This window comes from Oncorhynchus mykiss, chromosome 12, assembly GCF_057628025.1.
Source record: "Oncorhynchus mykiss isolate SJ-2025 chromosome 12, ASM5762802v1, whole genome shotgun sequence".
In the NCBI taxonomy this organism is placed as follows: domain Eukaryota; kingdom Metazoa; phylum Chordata; class Actinopteri; order Salmoniformes; family Salmonidae; genus Oncorhynchus; species Oncorhynchus mykiss.
Window position 1 is genome coordinate 39,324,002 of NC_143033.1, and position 19,173 is coordinate 39,343,174.

Below are 19,173 nucleotides of genomic sequence, written 5' to 3' on the forward strand. Positions count from 1 at the left end.
ACAAACGGACCAGTTCATAGCTGGATTCTTCACCGATCTTTTATACCTTCTCCAGAACATTAAATTTGTTCGGACCTCAAGTTCTGTGAGGTGGAAGAAATTCCTTTGTTCTCTATGAAACTTCACTCTATCTCTATACTGTGTGGCCATGAGGCAGGGTCTTCCCTAGGAATTTACGACCTCACTCTGACCACAGCAGTCTGGTTGTAGAAGCAGAGAGCGGGGGATGGTGCTTGCTGTACCCAAATAGGGCAACGTCATGACATCCGTGTGTTACTGAAATAAAGTGCAATGCCTTTCCAGAATTCCAGACTAATTATTTCCACTCCAGATACCAGATGTATTGTGCATCTTGCTAGAAGACCATTTTATCCTGTTGTTGGGAAGAATTCAATTTCTTTTTCTTTGAAGGTTATGTTTACCTTGAGTTTCCTTGACTTTCACTCAGACAAAACAAAACCTTGGAAGCAAGACATAAACACGCACTTCATAAATTTAAACTGTTTCAAAGGAGCTCCAGCGAGGATTTGCTAAGGCTGAGTGACTTTATCTTTTCAGAGGCAGCAGAAAAGCAGCTAAGTGACTTGATGGGGTGAGAAGCAGGTCTCCACGTGTGCTTCGGCCTGTGAATTCTCATGTTGAGTTAGTGAGGTAACATTAATGTGAGTGAGTCACTCACTATCAGGCACAGAGGGCCTTTCACTGCACAGCTCCAACGCAACACATCACACAGGGATCTACTGTAACAGGGAAGCCCTGAAGAGGGATAGACACGATTGAATTTGGCAGCTTGTCAGAGGCTGTGCACACACATTCAAAACACAGGGCCTTGTTTAACATTTTTGCAAACAAAATGCTAACACACTGAGGACATTTGCATTCAAGATTTTTTCTGGAACAATATTTCTGTAGATGGCATCCCTGAAAAGCGGTTCTAAAGGTACCTAAGAGTTGCAGGGTGTAGAGTGTCGTACTGTATGGCGTGTAACTGTGCTTGTGTGATTTGAGCTGAAGAGTAAGACAATTGAGCTAAGAGTAAGGTCTGTTTGTTGCACATTATTATGCAAAGCAGGAAGTGTGCTTGTTTGTCTGTAAATCACATTCAATTTTTGTATTGTGTTCCAGGGAAGGTCTGACTGCAACTTTCTATTTTAAATCGCACAGGGTGCAGTGAGAGTTTGTCTGGCCTTGCTGTAATGTGAGAAATCATTGCACTGCAGTTTCTGGGCTGATACTGTTGTTTTTTTGTAGAACAGAAGGAAAATCCTAAGAAAAAGGGCATTTGATAATGGAAGCTTGAATGCATCCATTCAAAACAGGCCCATTTAAAGGTTGGGTCAAAGAGTAAACTAGAAATGATCCTGCTAGGAAACTGCTCTGAGAGTTATCTGTCCCCAGCTTCTTGACTCATCCTGTAGCTCTCTGGCTTGTTTCTGGAGCGCAGGCCAAACAAATCAATTCCTTTCCTCCGTCTTCCAATTTCCTCCTTTCTTGTCTTTGTGGCCGATATGAGCAGATACATGTCAATTAGTCAAATGAGCGAAGCTGTTTTGAAAGCAGGTTGGCATATTGGGATGACTCATGTACTGGTGGCAGCTCTGATGGCACAGCCACAAAGTCATAATATCAGATTTTAAACCTAACCCTTACCTTAACCCTAACATTAACCACACTGCTAACCTTATAAACATTCGTGTTCATACATTTTTATGATACAGTGGCTTGCGAAAGTATTCACCCCCCTTGTAATTTTTCCTATTTTGTTGCCTAACAACTTTGAATTAAAACATTTTTTTGGGGGGGGGGGTTGAATCATTTGATTTACACAACATGCCTACCACTTTGGTGGTAACATGCCTACCAGCAATCCTTAAATCATACCACAGATTGTCAATTGGATTGAGGTCTGGGATTTGACTAGGCCATTCCAAGACATTTAAATGCTCCCCTTAAACCACTGGAGTGTTGCTTTAGCAGTGTGCTTAGGGTCATTGTCCTGCTGGAAGGTGAACCTCCATTCCAGTCTCAAATCTCTGGAAGACTGAAACAGGTTCCCCTCAAGAATTTTCCTATATTTAGCACCATCCATCATTCCTTCAATTCTGACCAGTTTCCCAGTCCCTGCCAATGTGTTCTCGGTGTGATGAGGTGTTGGGTTTGCACCTGACATAGCATTTTCCTTGATGTCCAAAAAGCTCAATTTTAGTGTCATCTGACCAGAGTACCCTCTTCCATATGTTTGGGGAGTCTCCCACATGCCTTTTGGCGAACACCAAACGTGTTTGCTTATGTTTTTCTTTAAGCAATGGCTTTTTTCTGGCCACTCTTCCGTAAAGCATAGCTCTGTGGAGTGTATGGCTTAAAGTGGTCCTATGGACAGATACTCCAATCTCCGCTGTGGAGCTTTGCAGCTCCTTCAAGGTTATCTTTGGTATCTTTGTTGACTCTCTGATTAATGCCCTCCTTGAGTTTTCATGGGTGGCCCTCTCTTGGCAGGTTTGTTGTGTTGCCATATTCTTTCATTTTTTAATAATGGATTTTATGGTGCTCCGTGGGATGTTCAAAGTTTCTGATATTTTTTTATAAACCAATCCTGATCTGTACTTCTCCACAACTTTGTCCCTGACCTGTTTGGAGAGCTCCTTGGTCTTCTTGGTGCCGCTTACTTGGTGGTGCCCCTTGCTTAGTGGTGTTGCAGACTCTGGGGCCTTTCAGAACAGGTGTATATATACTGAGATCATGTGACAGATCCTGTGACACTTAGATTGCACACAGGTGGACTTTATTTAACTAATTATGTGACTTCTGAAGGTAATTTGTTGCACCAGATCTTATTTAGGGGCTTCAGAGCAAAGGGTGTGAATACATATGCACGCACCACTTCCGTTTTTAATTTTGTAAAATATTTTGAAACAAGTATTTTTTTTATTTCACTTAACCAATTTTGACTATTTTGTGTATGTCCATTACATGAAATCCAAATAAAAATACAATAAAATTACAGGTTGTAATGCAACAAAATAGGAAAAACGGCAAGGGGGATGAATACTTTTGCAGGGCACTGTATACTATATAGCCAATTGTCACGGTTGTCGTAAGAACGGGACCAAGGCGTAGCGGATATTGAGTTCCACATATTCATTCCAAAGTGAAACTTGAGCCAAAAACAAATAAATCAAATAAACGAACAACGGAACGTGACTACGTGGTGCACATGCACAAACACAAAATAATATCCCACTAACACAGGTGGGAAAAATAGCTACTTAAATATGATCCCCAATTAGAGACAACGATTACCAGCTGCCTCTAATTGGGAATCATACAAAACATCAATATAGAAAAAATAAACTAGAATACAACATAGAAATAATTAACTAGAATATAAATAATTAACTAGAATAGCCCCTAGTCACACCCTAACCTATTACACCATAGAGAAACAATGGCTCTCTATGGTCAGGGCGTGACACAATGTTGACTTTGCAGCAAGTATCTAGAGGAAATCGCTCAGCTTTTGCCTCCTGTATAAGAATCATGTCAATAAATGTCAACCTGTATTTTGAAAGGGGAAACGTCTGCGCCTATTGTTTTGTTCTTTTACAATTGTAATTTTTTATTTGATATAGCCACGGTTGGTTTAAATCATATCAGCACTTTGATGATAAAACGGCAATAAAATACCAATGTAATGATGTGGGTTGTAAAATGTGCATTACATTCTCTCTTAAAAAATAAAAGCTTTTCACAATGAACATTTTCCTTCTCTCAAGTCTGCTGGCGTTTACAACAAAAGGTTTCTCAGAAAATGATGAGAGGGATCATTTAGAAATGGAAGCAGCAGGAATTGCTTGATCATTCTAATCTTCCAATGGTCCTTATCAGCTGTTAATAAATAAGTTTACCCTCTTATTTGAGGACCTACGGTGTTAAGGAGTTGACTGATTGGCTCTGGTGTATCATCTAGCTCCCAATATACTGCAGTCCGTTGTTTCTGAACTGTTTAAAATGTCCAAGAGAGGATGGCTATACTGGCTGGCTGACTTTGGGGTGGCAGTCGGCAGGCCATTAGACATCCCAGCTGATTTTTCACTCTTATTTTTGATACTGTACCTAGCATACCGTATATCTAGCAAACCAATAAAGTAAAGAGAAAGATGTATAGTTCAAATATAGTCAGATTTGGTATCAGAATAAACCAGTCAGATATAAATATTTTAAGCTTTGTGGCTTTCAGTGACAAGATTCGTAGCTGCAGCACAGGCAGTGTAGTCAGATGGCACGCCTGGCAGACATCAAGTGCTTAATCTGACAGGAGCCAGTGGTCACGCTGTATACATGATGAAGTGGTGGTTAAACTATTTTCGAGTCGGTTCAATGAACATACATCTGTTACAGTCTATGTTTCTCTGAGAGATTACCACAGCAAGCAACATTGGCTGCATAATATATGTTCATTCATAACATAATGATGGATTATAGCAGTGAACAATACAATGGAAGCTACAAAATCAATTGGCTATTGCTCCTCAGATGAGCGGAGGCCTGATAGCTTTTACATCATGTTGATGTAGCCGTGAACATTATTCTGTCATTACTCTCCTTCTCAGAAAACATGGGAAGCACATGTATGGCCACAAGCACTGAGTTATAGGAATAGCAGACAGGTTATTGTGATAGGTTGGTTGATGTTTCTGGTTAAATTTTGTTGTACCCATAGTAAATACGTTACAGAAAGTTAGAATGGGATTGTGTGGCTTCAATGTCTCAGCGGTCATTCGGTCAAACAGTCAACTGTTTCAAACATTCACATTAGTCTTCGGTAAGTGGATGGACTGATGATGTGAAAATAAAGAGTGTAGAGATACAATATAGAAGCAGGCTTCTGGTTTGCTGCATATTGCCCTTTTCTCAACACTCAAATCAATACCAGTGGTTAATATCTCAGGTTTACTATACCTCGGGTACCAACACAACAGGCCGGTAGGCACTTTCTATTGACTGAGATATACACTCACCGGCCAGTTTAAATGGTACACCCATTTAGTTTACAGCGCTACTGTAAATAAACACTTGCACTTACTTGTAAACGAAGTCCAACCGTCTATCTTTCTGGGTAAAGACATCAGTGGTGGAACTGTAAAAATGCTCCCTGTTGGCCCTCAGTGTTAAAAGTGTCTCAGTCTCGATGAGATGGAGATGATGGCAAGGGATGGGTGTTGTCCTTGATCGGTCTGGTTTCGACTGTATATCTTCATTCATTTCAATGCAGAAAATGACCTCTCAACGGATGCTGTCGTGGCTGGTATAGTGAGGACCAGCTGCAGTAACTTTGTTGCCTTGGGGACAGTCTGTGTCAGGTCATACTGGAACAAAAAGCTGAGGAGCTGTCCAATTTGTCTCAAAACATTTTAACTGTACAATCCGACAAGATCAGCCTTAACTCAAACTAAATCTAAGTACATGCCATATTTTACAGGCTCTCGTTTGCTGTGTCGAACTTTTGTGACATTGTTTAAAAAACAATTCAGTCCACTAAGCCAAGGAAATTAAGTTCGCCAAAGTGCTCAAACCTAGCTCTCAGCTGAACATTGATATTTACTCTGATTGGCTGTTTACTATGAGTTTTGCATTCTGCCAGGCCCAGTTCATTGCATTTCTGCTCAAATCGCTCATAGAAACTCTCAAAATCTTGTCGCTGCCGTTCTAATGCTTTCATTGTGTTGCTGTAAGTCAGAAACCCATATCCATCACTTTGTTCTGCAGAACACGGAAGAGCGCGTCAGATTTATTGAAAATTCCATCATAGACCAACCCAGTCTCTAAAAGAGTTGCTAAATGTTCACATGAAAGGCAGTGAAGCTCTCTGGCTGCTTTTTTATGTGTCCATTAGTAGGCAGTATAGGGTAGTTTGGAGTTTGAAGGGTGGAAAAGAAGCACATGGCGAGGTTGCCTTTCCCCTGGCCTCCATGAGCATTTTTTACCAGATCACCACTAATTTGTACTAGTTCCGAAATCAATTTTATCATGCAGAAAAAACAAAGCAAAATGATTGATAAAAGGTATATTTATTTTTCATTACAGTTCCTTTTTCATTTATTTTCACCTACCCTGCCTACCTTGACTGCACATTACTGGCAGCATGTAACCTAGCGGTTAGAGTATTGGGCTAGTAACTGAAAGGTTGCTAGTTTGAATCCCCGAGCCGACAAAGTGAAAAATCTGTTTATGTGCCCTTCAGCAAATCACTTAACACTAATTGCTGAGGGTGGCCCAGGGAGAGTTTGAATATACAAAAATAACATTTCCAATTCTGAAATGTGTATAATACACACTTGTTTGAAATAGGACAAATATAAGCACACACCAAATTATTATACAGGTAATACTTTAGAGCAGTGCTCTCTGTATCCTATTCTACAGTATATGTGTCTACAGTACTGTGAATATTCCAGTTAGACATGAACACAGGGCTGCAGACATGGCTAATTCCCCATCTTGTTGTTGGAACATAAGGAGAAGACAGTCCTCCCTCCTCCTGCTTCTATTGCTCTCTCTAAGCAACCATACAATCATTTGCGTGGTTTGTGAGGTTGCCATGGCAACTGAAGTGTGCCCATGTAAGATGGACAGAGAGAGAGTGAGAGAGAGAGAGGGTGAATCTTGAATGATCTCTCTGCATTTTGCATAACGTGGCCAGAGACACTTAGCTTTTTAAGTCCAATATCTTAAAAACTTGACTGCTGGCATACTTGACAATATCTTAAAAACTTGACTGCCGGTACTAATAAACAAAATACTAATGAACAAAATACCCCAAATATAGTTTTTTTTATGATACAAAGCGAGACCCAGATGCAGACACAGGAGGCAGATGGTTGGAGTCTTACAATATTCATTAATCCAATAGGGTAAAGCAAGAGAATGGTCGTGGACAGGTAAAAAGGTCAAAACCAGTTTAGAGTCCAAAAGGTACCGAAGGGCAGGCAGGCGGGAAAATAGTCCAGAGTCAGGCAGGGGTCAAAACCGGGAAGGCTATCAAAAAGAGAAAAGCAAAAGGCGAAACGGGAAAACCGCACTGCTTGACTTGACTAACATACAAGACCAACTGGCACAGAGAGACAGGAAACACAGGGATAAATACACTGGGTAAAATAAGCGACACCTGGAGGGGGTGGAGACAATCAACAATGTTTTTAATAGCTTGCCCATGGACTGCGGTTGAAAATTAGCCGGCTGGCTAAAACAAGCACTTTTACTGAAACGTTGATTAATGTGCGCTGTCCCTGTAAAAATGTAAATAAACGAAGAGAAATAAAATCACAGGAACAGGTGAAACAGATTAGGGTGTGACAGCTTTTGAGTGGGCTTTCCCTTTAAGCAGTATTATCCAAACAGCAGGCCATACCAGCCAATAGCTATTAGTTATTATGTTCCACCAACTCTGCACATGGGTGGTAGCTTTATTTTAGGCGAGGACTTTGTTCTTACAGACAAAGATTTATTGTACTGCACAAGTTCTACTTTAATTGTTTTTGATATGGCCAATACTTTGATATGGTGTTGCCATGTGGTACATGGTTGTCTCAAATTCTGTCACTGAATATATAAACCCTCTAATGACAATGCAGGTGGAGATACGTGTGCCTTGTGCTGCTTTGTGTTAAGGTAGGGAACAGTGGTTGTCAACTCTCTCTTGAAATGTTGTCATGACTGGTGTCAAAGAATAACAAAGGGTAAAATAATGTATTTGAATTGGGGGAGGGGGCTGGCCCCTTTGTCCTCGTCTTGGCATTCTGTGGTTTGATGGCTTAAAAGGTCATCTGTGGTACCACCTGTACATGTTGGTAAACTAATCTTGCATGTAGACTAAACAATAACTACAGCTACTCCCCTCCAATACTACTTTCCCAAAGCAATTACTGCCTTTTGTCTGACCCTTGTAATTAGCTCAACATTTAGAAAAAGGTGATGCACTTTTCACTCTGACCCAAACTCCCCAGGTGTGAAGGGCTTTGGGCAGAAGGGGGCACACAGTATTCTGCCATTTTGTCTAATTTGATAATGACTGTTTGCGAAGGGGCAGGCTGCATTTGTAAAAGGAGGGGGACGGAAGGGTTTTTGTGGGTTGACTGACTGCCGTAACTACTTTCTGGCAGACTCAAAATGCATAGAAAAGTTTGTGGTCATAAGCACATCCTTCAAAACATAGGTGCTGGGCTAATAAAGAATACTATTAAAGAACAAGAAGGCCCGCACACTGTTAAAGCTCCAAATTCACTGATTTATTGACAACGTTTCGATCCGAAACGGATCTTCATCAGGTCAAACAAATTGAGTGCTCACATCCCAAAATATACACATTTCACCTCACATGACCATTGCGGACATGACGCATGGTGGGTGCAAAAGCAATTTGTGTACCTCTAATAATTTAATAACAATGAGATGGGTACATGTAGTAGTTCCAGAAAATAATATATATTTACAAAATGACCAAGTGGGTTACCTGGAAGGCAAGACAAATTAAAGTGACATATTCATGTAAGAAATGGTCTGATATCAAACTCTTGGTTCAGACCTCTAGGAGACATGGTACACAAATGGTGAATCCAATACAATTCTCTTCTCAATAATAAATGATCAGTATCTCTCCCCCTGCTAGGAGTCTTAACATGTTCGATGCCAATGTGTCTCAAAGAGCTAATGGTGTGACGAGCCTCCATGAAATGCGCGGCCACCGGGTTTCCCCGGGTGTCCTGATATTACTCCTGTGTTCTGCTATCCTTGTTTTCAGAGCTCGTTTTGTTTTTCCTACATAGCATAGACCACAAATACACTTGATCAGGTATAGCAAATTTTTTGTGGAACATGATGCCCTTAATCTTAATGGCCTTGTCCGTAATAGGGTGAGAGTGACACCACAATGGGTTTTTAGAAAGAAATCTACACAAGCAGAAATATTTTCAGTCAATGAGCCAATGGAGGCCACAATAGGTCTCCCTGGTGGCTTATCCAGTAGTTTGTGTATTTTAGTTAGGCATGAATAAAGCTAATGACTGGATAGTCTACTTTCATGAACTCATATTCCTTTTGCATAAGTCTCTCTTCTTTTTGCAGAAAGTCTCCACTTTCCACAAGAGACTTTAGCTTGCAGTGAATCTCTTCTTTGAACAGTGGTGTGGGGTCATGTGACAATTTTTGATAGAAAGTGGTGGTGTTCAATTGTCCCCAGATCTCATTCACATAGTCATCACGGTTTAACAACGCCACAGCTCCGCCCTTGTCAGCAATTACGTACTATCAAAGTGGAATCATTTTTTAAAACATCCAATGCTTGTCTCTGTTTAGGGAGATTATTGCAGACTCTGTATTCTCACTTTAATATTCCAAATCTGAGACATCTTTTTCCACCAATCTGCAGTATGTTTCTAGGGAGGGATTCCTGTATCTGGCCGAAAAAAGGTGGATTTGGCTCAAAACGGGGTATTCGTTCTGGTGGAAATGTCATTCTCTATTGTGTCACCCATAGTCTGAACACTCGTCTCACCCATACTTGACACATCCACATTTGGAAATAATTTCTGAAATTCTATTGTGGTGTCAAAGTCATTACATGATGCAGTGGGGATGAAAGATAAACCCTTACTCAACGCCAACTCACATGAAGTGATGATGGGACGTGAAGAAAGGTTAATCACACTCAGGCATTCTGACTGCGTGTCCAATTGCAGCCTTGCTCCTCTGTTCTTCTTGCCCCTCCTACACTTCTTCCACATCTGCGGTGCTGCTGACCCCTGTCGGGCCATTGAGGGTATCCTCTTCCCCCTCGCTTGCGTCCTAAAAAAGATCCACTCCCATGGGAATCATAGCTGTAATCTGAATCTGCATCAAGAGAAGATGCACTTAAGTGTGGAGGTAGGGTAACCTGTTTTGGGTAGTCTCTGACATCACTGCATGTCCTCGATGTGGATTCCCTCTCTACAGATACACCTAATTTTGTTCATAGTCATTGGAGTGCTGCTCAAACTTCTTAATCTTCCTCGCTGTGATGTCCTGCTCCTGGTAATTCTTGAATTTCAATAGTGTGCTCTCCATATTTGTGCAACCAGTTTACTATGTGTCCCCCAATGCCCCGACAGATGGGGACACGCACCAGGCATGAGTGCACAGGGCATCAGTCTTTCTAATCTCTATATGTTGAGGTAACTACAGGTGTCAGGCAATCAATCAATCACATTTATTTATAAAGCCCTTTTTACATCAGCAGATGTAGTCACAAAGCAGTCACAAAGTGCTTATACAGAAACCCAGCCTAAAACCCCAAACAGCACAAATGCAGATGTACTGTAGAAGCACGATGGCTAGGAGAAAATCCCTAGAAAAGCAGGAAGCTAAGAAAAAACCTAGAGAGGATCCAGGCTTTGAGGGGTGGCCAGTCCTATTTTGACTGTGCCGGGTGAAGATTATAAGAGTAAATGACCATTAAAGCCAGATCGTTCTTCAAGATGTTCAAACGCTCATAGATGACCAGCAGGGTCAAATAATAATGACTGTGGTTGTAAAGGGTGCAACAGGTCAGCACCTCAGGAGTAAATGTCAGTTGGGTTTTCATAGCTGAGCATTCAGAGGTCGAGATAGCAGTTGCGGTAGAGAAAGAGAGAAAGAGGGAGAGAGAGCGAGAGAGAGGGAGAGAGAAGAAGGGAGAGAGTAGAAAACAGCAGGTCCGGGACAATGTAGCATATCCGGTGAGGCCAGAGTTCCATAGCCGCAGGCAGAACAGTTGAAACTGGAGCAGCAGCACGATAAGGTAGCACGTCTGGTGAACAGGTCAGGGTTTCATAGCCACAGGAAAAACATCAGAAACTGGATCAGCAGCACGAACCGGTGGACTGGGGACAGGGACATCCAGGAGTCATCAGGCCAGGTAGCCCTGACGCATGGTCCTTAGGCTCAGGTACTCCAGGAGGGGAGAGAAAGAGAGACAGAGAGCGCGAGAGAAAGAGAGAGAGAGAGAGAGAGAGAGAGAGAGAGAGAGAGAGAGAAAGCGAGAATGAGAGAGATGGTAGAATTAGAGGGAGCATACTTAAGCTCACACAGGACAACAGATAAGACAGGGGAATTTTACCAGATAGGACAGACTGACCCATGCTCCTGGCACATAGACTATTGCAGCATACATTCTATAGGCTGAGACAGGGGGGGGCGGGGTTGGGACACTGTGGCACTGTCAGACGATACCCCCGGACAACACTAGAGGGATATCAACAGACCACCAACTTACTAAGCTGAGACAAGGCTGACTGTAGCCCACAAAAATCTCCTCCACCGCAGGAGCATGAGGGGGGGGTCGCAAAATCGGACAAGAAGGTTACGTCAGTGACTCAACCCACTCAAGTTGAGTATAGCAGGAAAAAAGCCTGGCAGATGTGACGCACCCCTCCTAGGGACGGCATGGAAGAGAACTAGTACTAGTTTGCTTTTAATTTATTTGGAAGCCAGTGACTCAGCCTCCGTAATAGGGTAAGAGGCAGAAAATCCCAGTGGAGAGAGGGGAGCCGGCCAGGCAGAGAAAGCAATGGCAGTTCATCACTCCAGTGCCTTGCCATTCACCTTCGCACCCCTGGGCCAGATTGTACTCAATCATAGGATCTACTGAAGAAATTAGTCTTCAGTTGAGATTTAAAGGTTGAGACAGAGTCTGCGTCTCTCACATGAATAGGCAGACCATTCCATAAAAATGTTGCTCCAGAGGAGAAAACTCTGCCTCCAGCTGTTTGCTTAGGAATTCTAGGGACAATAAGGAGGCTTGTGAACGTAGGGTACGTGTAGGTATGTAAGGCAGGACAAAAGTATAGAGATAGGCAGGAGCTAGTCCATGTAATGCTTTGTAGGATAGCAGTAAAACCTTGAAATCAGCCATAGCCTTAACAGGAAGCCAGTGTAGAGGCTAGCACTGGAGTAATATGATAACATTTTCGGGTTCTAGTCAAGATTCTAGCAGAATCTAGTCAAGATTCTGAAGTTTATTTAGTGCTTTATCCAGGTAGCCAGAGTGTAGAGTACTGCAGTAGTCTAATCTAGAAGTATTAGCTTTTCTGCATAATTTTTGGACAAAATGTTGTGATTTTTGCAATATTATTGTTTAGGCTCAGGAGAAGACCCAGAAGCAGACAGTTTAAAAGTAACAAAGGTTATTACAAAAACAGGGGGGACAGGCAAACAACAGGTCAAGGGCAGGCAGAGGTCAGTATTCCAGAGCAGAGTCCGAAATGTACAGAACGGCAGGCAGGCTCAGGGTCAAGGCAGGGCAGGCACAAGTCAGTAATCCAGGGAGGTGTTACAAGGTACAGAACGGCAGGCAGGCTCATGGTCAGGGCAGGCAAAATGGTCAAAACCGGGAAACCTAGATAGCAGGAACTAGAGAATACAGGAGAATACGATGGTGGGTTTGAAGAAAAGCAAAACGAACTGGCAACAGACAAACAGAGAACACATAAATACACTGGGAATAATGGGGAAGATGGGAGACACCTGGAGGGGGTGGAGACAATCACAAAGACAAGTGAAACAGATCAGCGTGTTGCAGTTACGAAAAAAAGCTGCCCTTTAAATATTTTTGATATGTTCGTCAGAAGAGAGATCAGGGTCCAGAGGAACGTAGAGGTACTTCACAGTTTTATTCAAGAAGACTGTACAACCATCAAGATGAATTGTCAGATCAAACAGATCTCTTTGTTTCTTGGGACCTAGAACTAGCATCTCTGTTTTGTCAGAGGTTAAAAGTTTTTAAAAATGCCCCATCCACTTCCTTATGTCTGAAACACAGGCTCCCAGGTTAGCAAATTTTGTGGCTTTACCATGTTTAACCAGAATGTACAGCTGTGTATCGTCCGCATAGCAGTGAAAGTTGACATTGCGTTCCCTAATGACATCACCAAGAGGTAGAATATATGGTGAATGTATAATGAAAACAATAGCGGCAATAACAGCTTTTTCTAAAATGTTTGAGATAAATGGGAGATTCAAGGGAAGTCATTGTTTTGGGAAAGTTGAAGGTGAGTAGTTGATATTGTGTAGACTAAATACAAGACCAGATTTACCAACGTGGACAGGTGGTACCACAGGTGACATTTGAAACCATCAATTCACTCCCTCCCGCCATAATTTAAAGGTACTATACTTTGGAAAAAGAGGTGAGATGTGAACTTTGTGAGGCCAGACTCAAAGTTTAATAATTGTTTGAGTGTACCATGCACTGTGTGTTATTGGGTCAGTGGCCTGTTTTGCATGCTCGGCTGAAGTAATAGTAGACGGACAATCGGAGCGGTGCCCTGTCATTCAGCCCAAGGGCCTGTATAAGCCGAAGCAGCAGTGGCATAAAGGAGAATGTTCTGGGTGAAAGGGGAGAGGTCGAAAGGTTGTGGAAGGCATGATGCGAATCAGGAACAGCTTGTGGCCATTTTCACGGCTGACCTGTTCCGTCGTATGAGGGCTGTGCAGTACGCAACACAAACACAGTATCCACAGCAGGATGAGCAAACTGTGTGGTTATGTGTCTGCCAGACATTCTCCACGCCTTCAAGACCGTGTCGACAGCCAACAACTCCCAGTCCCCCACGTCATAGTTTCGCTCCACCGGGCTGAGCTTCTTCGAGAAGAAGACACAAGGGCGGAGCTTCAGTGGCGTACCCAAGCGCTGAGAGAGCACAGCTCCTATTCCAGCCTCGGACGCGTCCACCTCCCCTTTGAACGCCAAAGAGGGATCCGGATGGGCCAGCACAGGAGCCGAGGTAAACAAAGCCCTCAGGTGACTAAAAGCCCTGTCCACCTCAGCTGTCCACTGCAGGCGCACTGGGCCCCCCTTCAGCAGTGAGATAATGGGAGCCTCTACCTGACCAAAACCCCGGATAAACCTCCGGTAGTAGTTGGCAAACCCTAAGAATCACTGCACCTCCTTAACCGTGGTAGGAGTTGGCCAATTACGCATGGTTGCAATGCGGTCACTTTCCATTTCCACCCCTGATGTGGAAATGTGATTCCCTAGGAAGGAGATAGACTTTTGGAAGAACAGGCATTTCAGATGAACGTGGTATCTTCAGGCATTTGGAAAACCCAAGGATGACCCAAACTTGTGGAGGTCTAAAATAACATTTCTGAGGTCTTGGCTGATTTCTTTAGATTTTCCCATGATTTCAAGCAAAGAGGCACTGAGTTTGAAGGTAGGCCTTGAAATACATCCACAGGTACACCTCCAATTGACTCAAATTATGTCAATTGGCCTATCAGAAGCTTCTGCAACCATTACATAATTTTCTGGATTCTCCAAGCTGTTTAAAGGAACAGTCAACTTAGTGTATGTAAACTTCTGACCCACTGGAATTGTGATACAGTGAATTATAAGTGAAATAACCTGTCTGTAAACAATTGTTGGAAAAATGTCTTGTGTCATGCACAAAGTAGATGTCCTAACCGACTTGCCAAAACTATAGTTTGTTAACAAGAACTTTGTGGAGTGGTTGAAAAACTAGTTCTAATGACTCAAACCTAAGTGTATGTAAACTTCCGACTTCAACTGTATGTATATCCAATTCCACCCCCTGGATGTCTTCAATGAAAACATTATTGAAATGTTTTAGTCCATGAAATGCGTGTGTTGTACTGTGCAGCCTGGAATTTAGGGTCTGACATGAAAGAAAACAACATTTTGTAATGGTTTCTTTCCAAGCAGGATAATTATATCACTTCTTTTACATTTTCTGTAAATTCATACTTTTTTGGGCTGGCTTGTAGTTTTAGAAACCTATGTGTTAGACCTCATAGCAGCAGGCTTTCTTCAGCATCCTTGCTGCTGGAGCCCTGAAGGTACGCCATATCCTTTCTGCAGCGCACCAGCTGCTCATTGGAGCTGCACATTTTCAGCATCATCAGCCAAATTAAACTGCAGTACGAGATGTACCAGTCCTTCCTCCCCTACCATGATACTGACACACACACACACACTTGATATAGTCCTTTATACCGTCTCTTCGCTTTACTCAATATCCTGTTGATGGATTTGCTCCAAAACACCAATTATTTTTTTAATCGCATGTTCATTGCCTTGTTGACCTCCCTCCACTTTATAAATATTTTTAAATCTCAATAATTGTGCCATTTTGATGCCCTGCAGCATTGCACGTGTCAAAGGGACATTGCTTGTCATTCAGTGTTAGTTTAACGGTTTCTTATTAGGATGTCTTATGAAACCTGACGGATCAGAAAAAAAACTTAACTCACAGCTGTAGGCAAAAGGAGGTTAATGATTAATGGCTCTTCTTCTTGTGTAAGAATTACTGTTTAAAGTCTTTCATCCAATGTTTTAGAAGTTCCCCTTCTAAAACAGTTCTCCTTATACGTGAAAAAATATTTTTAACTGCCAACTTGAAATGTCTCTAATTCTGTTCTCTAAGAATGTAGCTTTCTGTTGTAATGAGGCAAGGAATTCAGACACTTTCTAGAGTAATTATTAACATGTCATTATATTTGACCCAACAAATTATTAAGTAGTGAGAAAGCTGTTTTCCTTGAGAAATATATTAGAGGACGGCTTCACTTACCCTACACACAGAGCCTAGCAGCACCATTCCTTCTAATGTGACAATAAAATCTGGGCAAAGTGCTTGAGGTACAATTACAATGTACTGCTGCATGAAAGGTAAAATGGTTAGTGGCTATGTTCATAATTAAGAGTTATTAATAGTCTCTGTACAGTATGTTCAATATACCAACCTTTCCTGATTTGTTGGGTGGACTGGATAGGGCTGTATATATTACTGAGTGCTCAGTTTTCCACAGCTATAGTGTCCAACTGTATTGACATTTAATAACTTACTCACTCCCAACACATACGGCCCTAGCCAGAGATCGCCGATACTAACACCTAACAATGACATGATAACATGATATAACATTATTTCTCATAAAGTGCTAGTAGACCTGTGTCATTATGTTGTAATGACTCTAACATTGAATGAGTCATATCCACAACTAGACCATTTTTTTTGTCAACTCTAGAGGAGGCTAAGTTCCGTCTTCTCTCTGTCCCCACAGGGATGACTTGCCAGGCCAGGAGTTCGTATGTGACCAGCGAGATAAAGTGGGGCTACCGCTTCATGCCGGTGCTCACCCTGGAGGATGGCTTTTACGAGGTGGACTACAACAGCTTTCACGACATCCACGAGACCAACACCCCCAGCTGCAGCGCCAGAGAGCTGGCTGAGATTAATTGTCGCATCCACCTGCCCTTCACCTGGTCTGTGGCCAGCAAGCTCAGCCAGCAGGGGGTGCTGGAGCCCGAGGGCCGCGAGAAGAAGCATACTACACTGGTAACCCAGGAAGAGGGGCTAGAGGAGCAGACAGAGAGGAACGGTGACATTGCTAATATAGAGAGCGAGTCCAAAGTGTAGAGGGGAGAGAACTTAGGCCAGAGGGGCTTACTGTGGTGTCTCTACTCCTCATGGCTGTCTGACCAGGTGAGCTGGTCCCAGGTCAAAGGTCAGGGCCAAGGCAGAAAAATGGGGAACCTGAGTTCAAGGATGGTCTGGTCCTAGGAACCCTGCAACAAGGACAGCTTTAGCCCTAAAGAGGTCATTTGCCCCCCAAAGATAGATGGTATATGACAATGGCTGGACTGAAAAGCTCTGTAATTGCATGTTTTGATAACATTGTTTTTTTCTTGAAGATATCAATTAATATTATTTCGTTTTTTTTATTCAAAGATTAAAACCTATACATATAAACATATATATTCTAGGATATTTGTATTTGTATTTTTTGTATATACTATCTGTTATGTTGCCAAAGTGTGAATATTTGACAAGAAGATGTTTGATACTGATTAATTTAGACCAGGTCTGTACATATTCTATGCCTTATGTACAAAGCTTTCCTTACATTAGAGTTTTAAGAAATATATAAGCATGTACAAAAACTCACTGTAGTTAATTTATTATATATTGTGTACATATGAGAATAATGGCGATTGTAATAGGCATGACAATATAACTCTTATTAACAATTCTGGATGAAACCCCTATAGAATATTCAGCCTGGCCTAATGGACTAGTTACTTTAGACAGAAAGTAGGGAGGTTGGTCGGGGAGGATGGGTAGGCATAATCCGCATCCTTCTAGCAATCCACAGGTTGCGTGTTCAGGTTGCGTCTGGGACAACTGTAGCATTTTAGCTAAAACATCTCCTAACCATTTTCTAAGCTTATGCCAATTCACCTGACCTGCTACGTAAAGTTGCCTAACCTTTGTTGTTTTAGTTCTCCTAACCTTTTAACGTAAATGTCCTAACCTTTGTTAGTTCCCTTAACTGCCAGCATAAATTATCTTTATAATTCTCCTACTGGTGCAACAAGCAACCTGGTCTCAGAGGAGGACGTCATCCAAGATACGTTATCCAAGCAGCAGAACGTTTATTTTATACTAATACAATTGCTCAGAGAAATATTTTATTTATAAGTAATACAAAAAAATATAAAAAAGAAAGGAGTAAAATTGGCACGACACTGAGCCTTTCTCTAAAATGTTTTATGAGATTGGAGAACATGATGGGAGGGATCTTAGACCATTCCTCCTTACAGAATCTTACCAAATCCTTGATATCCTTCATCTGCTCCTATGGACTGACCTCTTCAATTCAAACCACAGGGTTTTCAAGTCCTGGCAGAGGCATCCGGGTTTTAGGCTAAAATGTCCTGGTACTTGGTAAAGTTCATGATGCCTTTAACCTTAACAAGGGCCACAGGACCAGTGGAAGCAAAATAGCCCCATAAGATGAAGCACTTTTCTCCATATGCTTCCGTTTTTCGACGCCAAATCCACCGCTGGTGTGCATGGCCAAAGAGCTCTATTTTCATGTCATCTGACTATAGCACTGCCTGGAGTTTGCTAAACAGAATTGGCACTTGGATTGGAACCGGTGAGAAACATGCTCACTTTTCTAATATGAAGGACAGGCTTCCATCTTTCAATGTGTCTGAAGTGAACCCCATTGTAGTGTCCGGCCCATAGCGGACAAATGAAAGCACACTGGTACTACGAAAGAAGCCATGTGAGGGGAGCTTGGAGAAGAGCATCAAGGCCTACTCTAGCACCTTTAATTTAAATAAGTGCAGCCCGAGGGTGTTCATTTTCTTCTTTTTACATATTTAGACCTCTTTATTTCTGCTGCAAAACTAAGTTTCTAAAAGCAATTTTTTTGTGTTTCCGGCAAAATGTTTGATTTGAAATAAAACAGTGTAATGTAATCTTACAATGTTATCACTTTTCAAAATGGTTCTATTGCTTGTGCTGAAGAGCCATATACAGGGCTCAGACAGCTACAGTGTGTAATGTTGTTACTGCAGAACGTTCTAGCTCTGCATGTCACTGATAGCACACCTGTATAACTTTGGCTTCTATGTGTCAATGAAAAACATTTGGGTAACACTTAAGTTACCCACATACAACGCAGTTAGTCTATAGCTAATTAAATGTTTTTATTTTATCCATATTTGTTACAGGTGTAGGTACTGTGAAGTTATTGGTAATTAATCAGATGTTATCAAAGGGGTAAATATTTCAGCTATGTGGTATTTCAACAGCTTAATGTAAAGCGTTATAAACATGCAGGCATCATTGTTTAATCTGACTTCTGTCCAATTGCTGAACAAAGAATGAACGAAACAGACATGTTTATTATATCAACTCTTATTTGACTGTTTGTATTCATTTGTAATTATTAATTGTATTAGGTTATATTTTCAACATTACACTGAATTGCAAAATACTGGTTCATAAATCATCTTCGACAATACTTTAACTAATACTTCTCACTCTCTTTTATTGATACAAATCGTATTTTACCTTGTGTTGATTTAATGAAATTGAGAAATATATTCACGATAAGCTTCTGTCCAAAATAATCATATTGAAACGTATTGGACTTATTTTGCATATATTTTGGAGGAAGTGAAACCTCTTCGCCTCTTCCTCTCTGGTGTCACCTTATTAATTAACAACCAAAAGTGGAAGTTGTGTCACAGGCTTTCTTTCCACGTGTCACAAGCTCTCTTTCCATTTCCCCTGAAAAGTGGAACATCCGGTTAGTGGCAGATAGCCTTTTCCAACACCTCCATGTAAA

At 41.7% G+C, this 19,173-nt stretch overlaps 1 protein-coding gene across 1 annotated transcript in view; it reads left to right on the forward strand.

Annotated features, from left to right (window-relative positions):
- The window catches only part of LOC110537567 (G protein-activated inward rectifier potassium channel 2), a 117,756-nt gene extending 98,907 nt beyond the window's left edge, over positions 1-18,849 (forward strand). The window contains exon 3 of the mRNA XM_021623705.3: positions 16,093-18,849. Coding sequence (XP_021479380.3) covers positions 16,093-16,448 — 356 coding nt within the window. The 3' untranslated portion in view covers positions 16,449-18,849. The remainder of the gene's footprint in view (positions 1-16,092) is intronic.
- Positions 18,850-19,173: the final 324 nt, after the last annotated feature.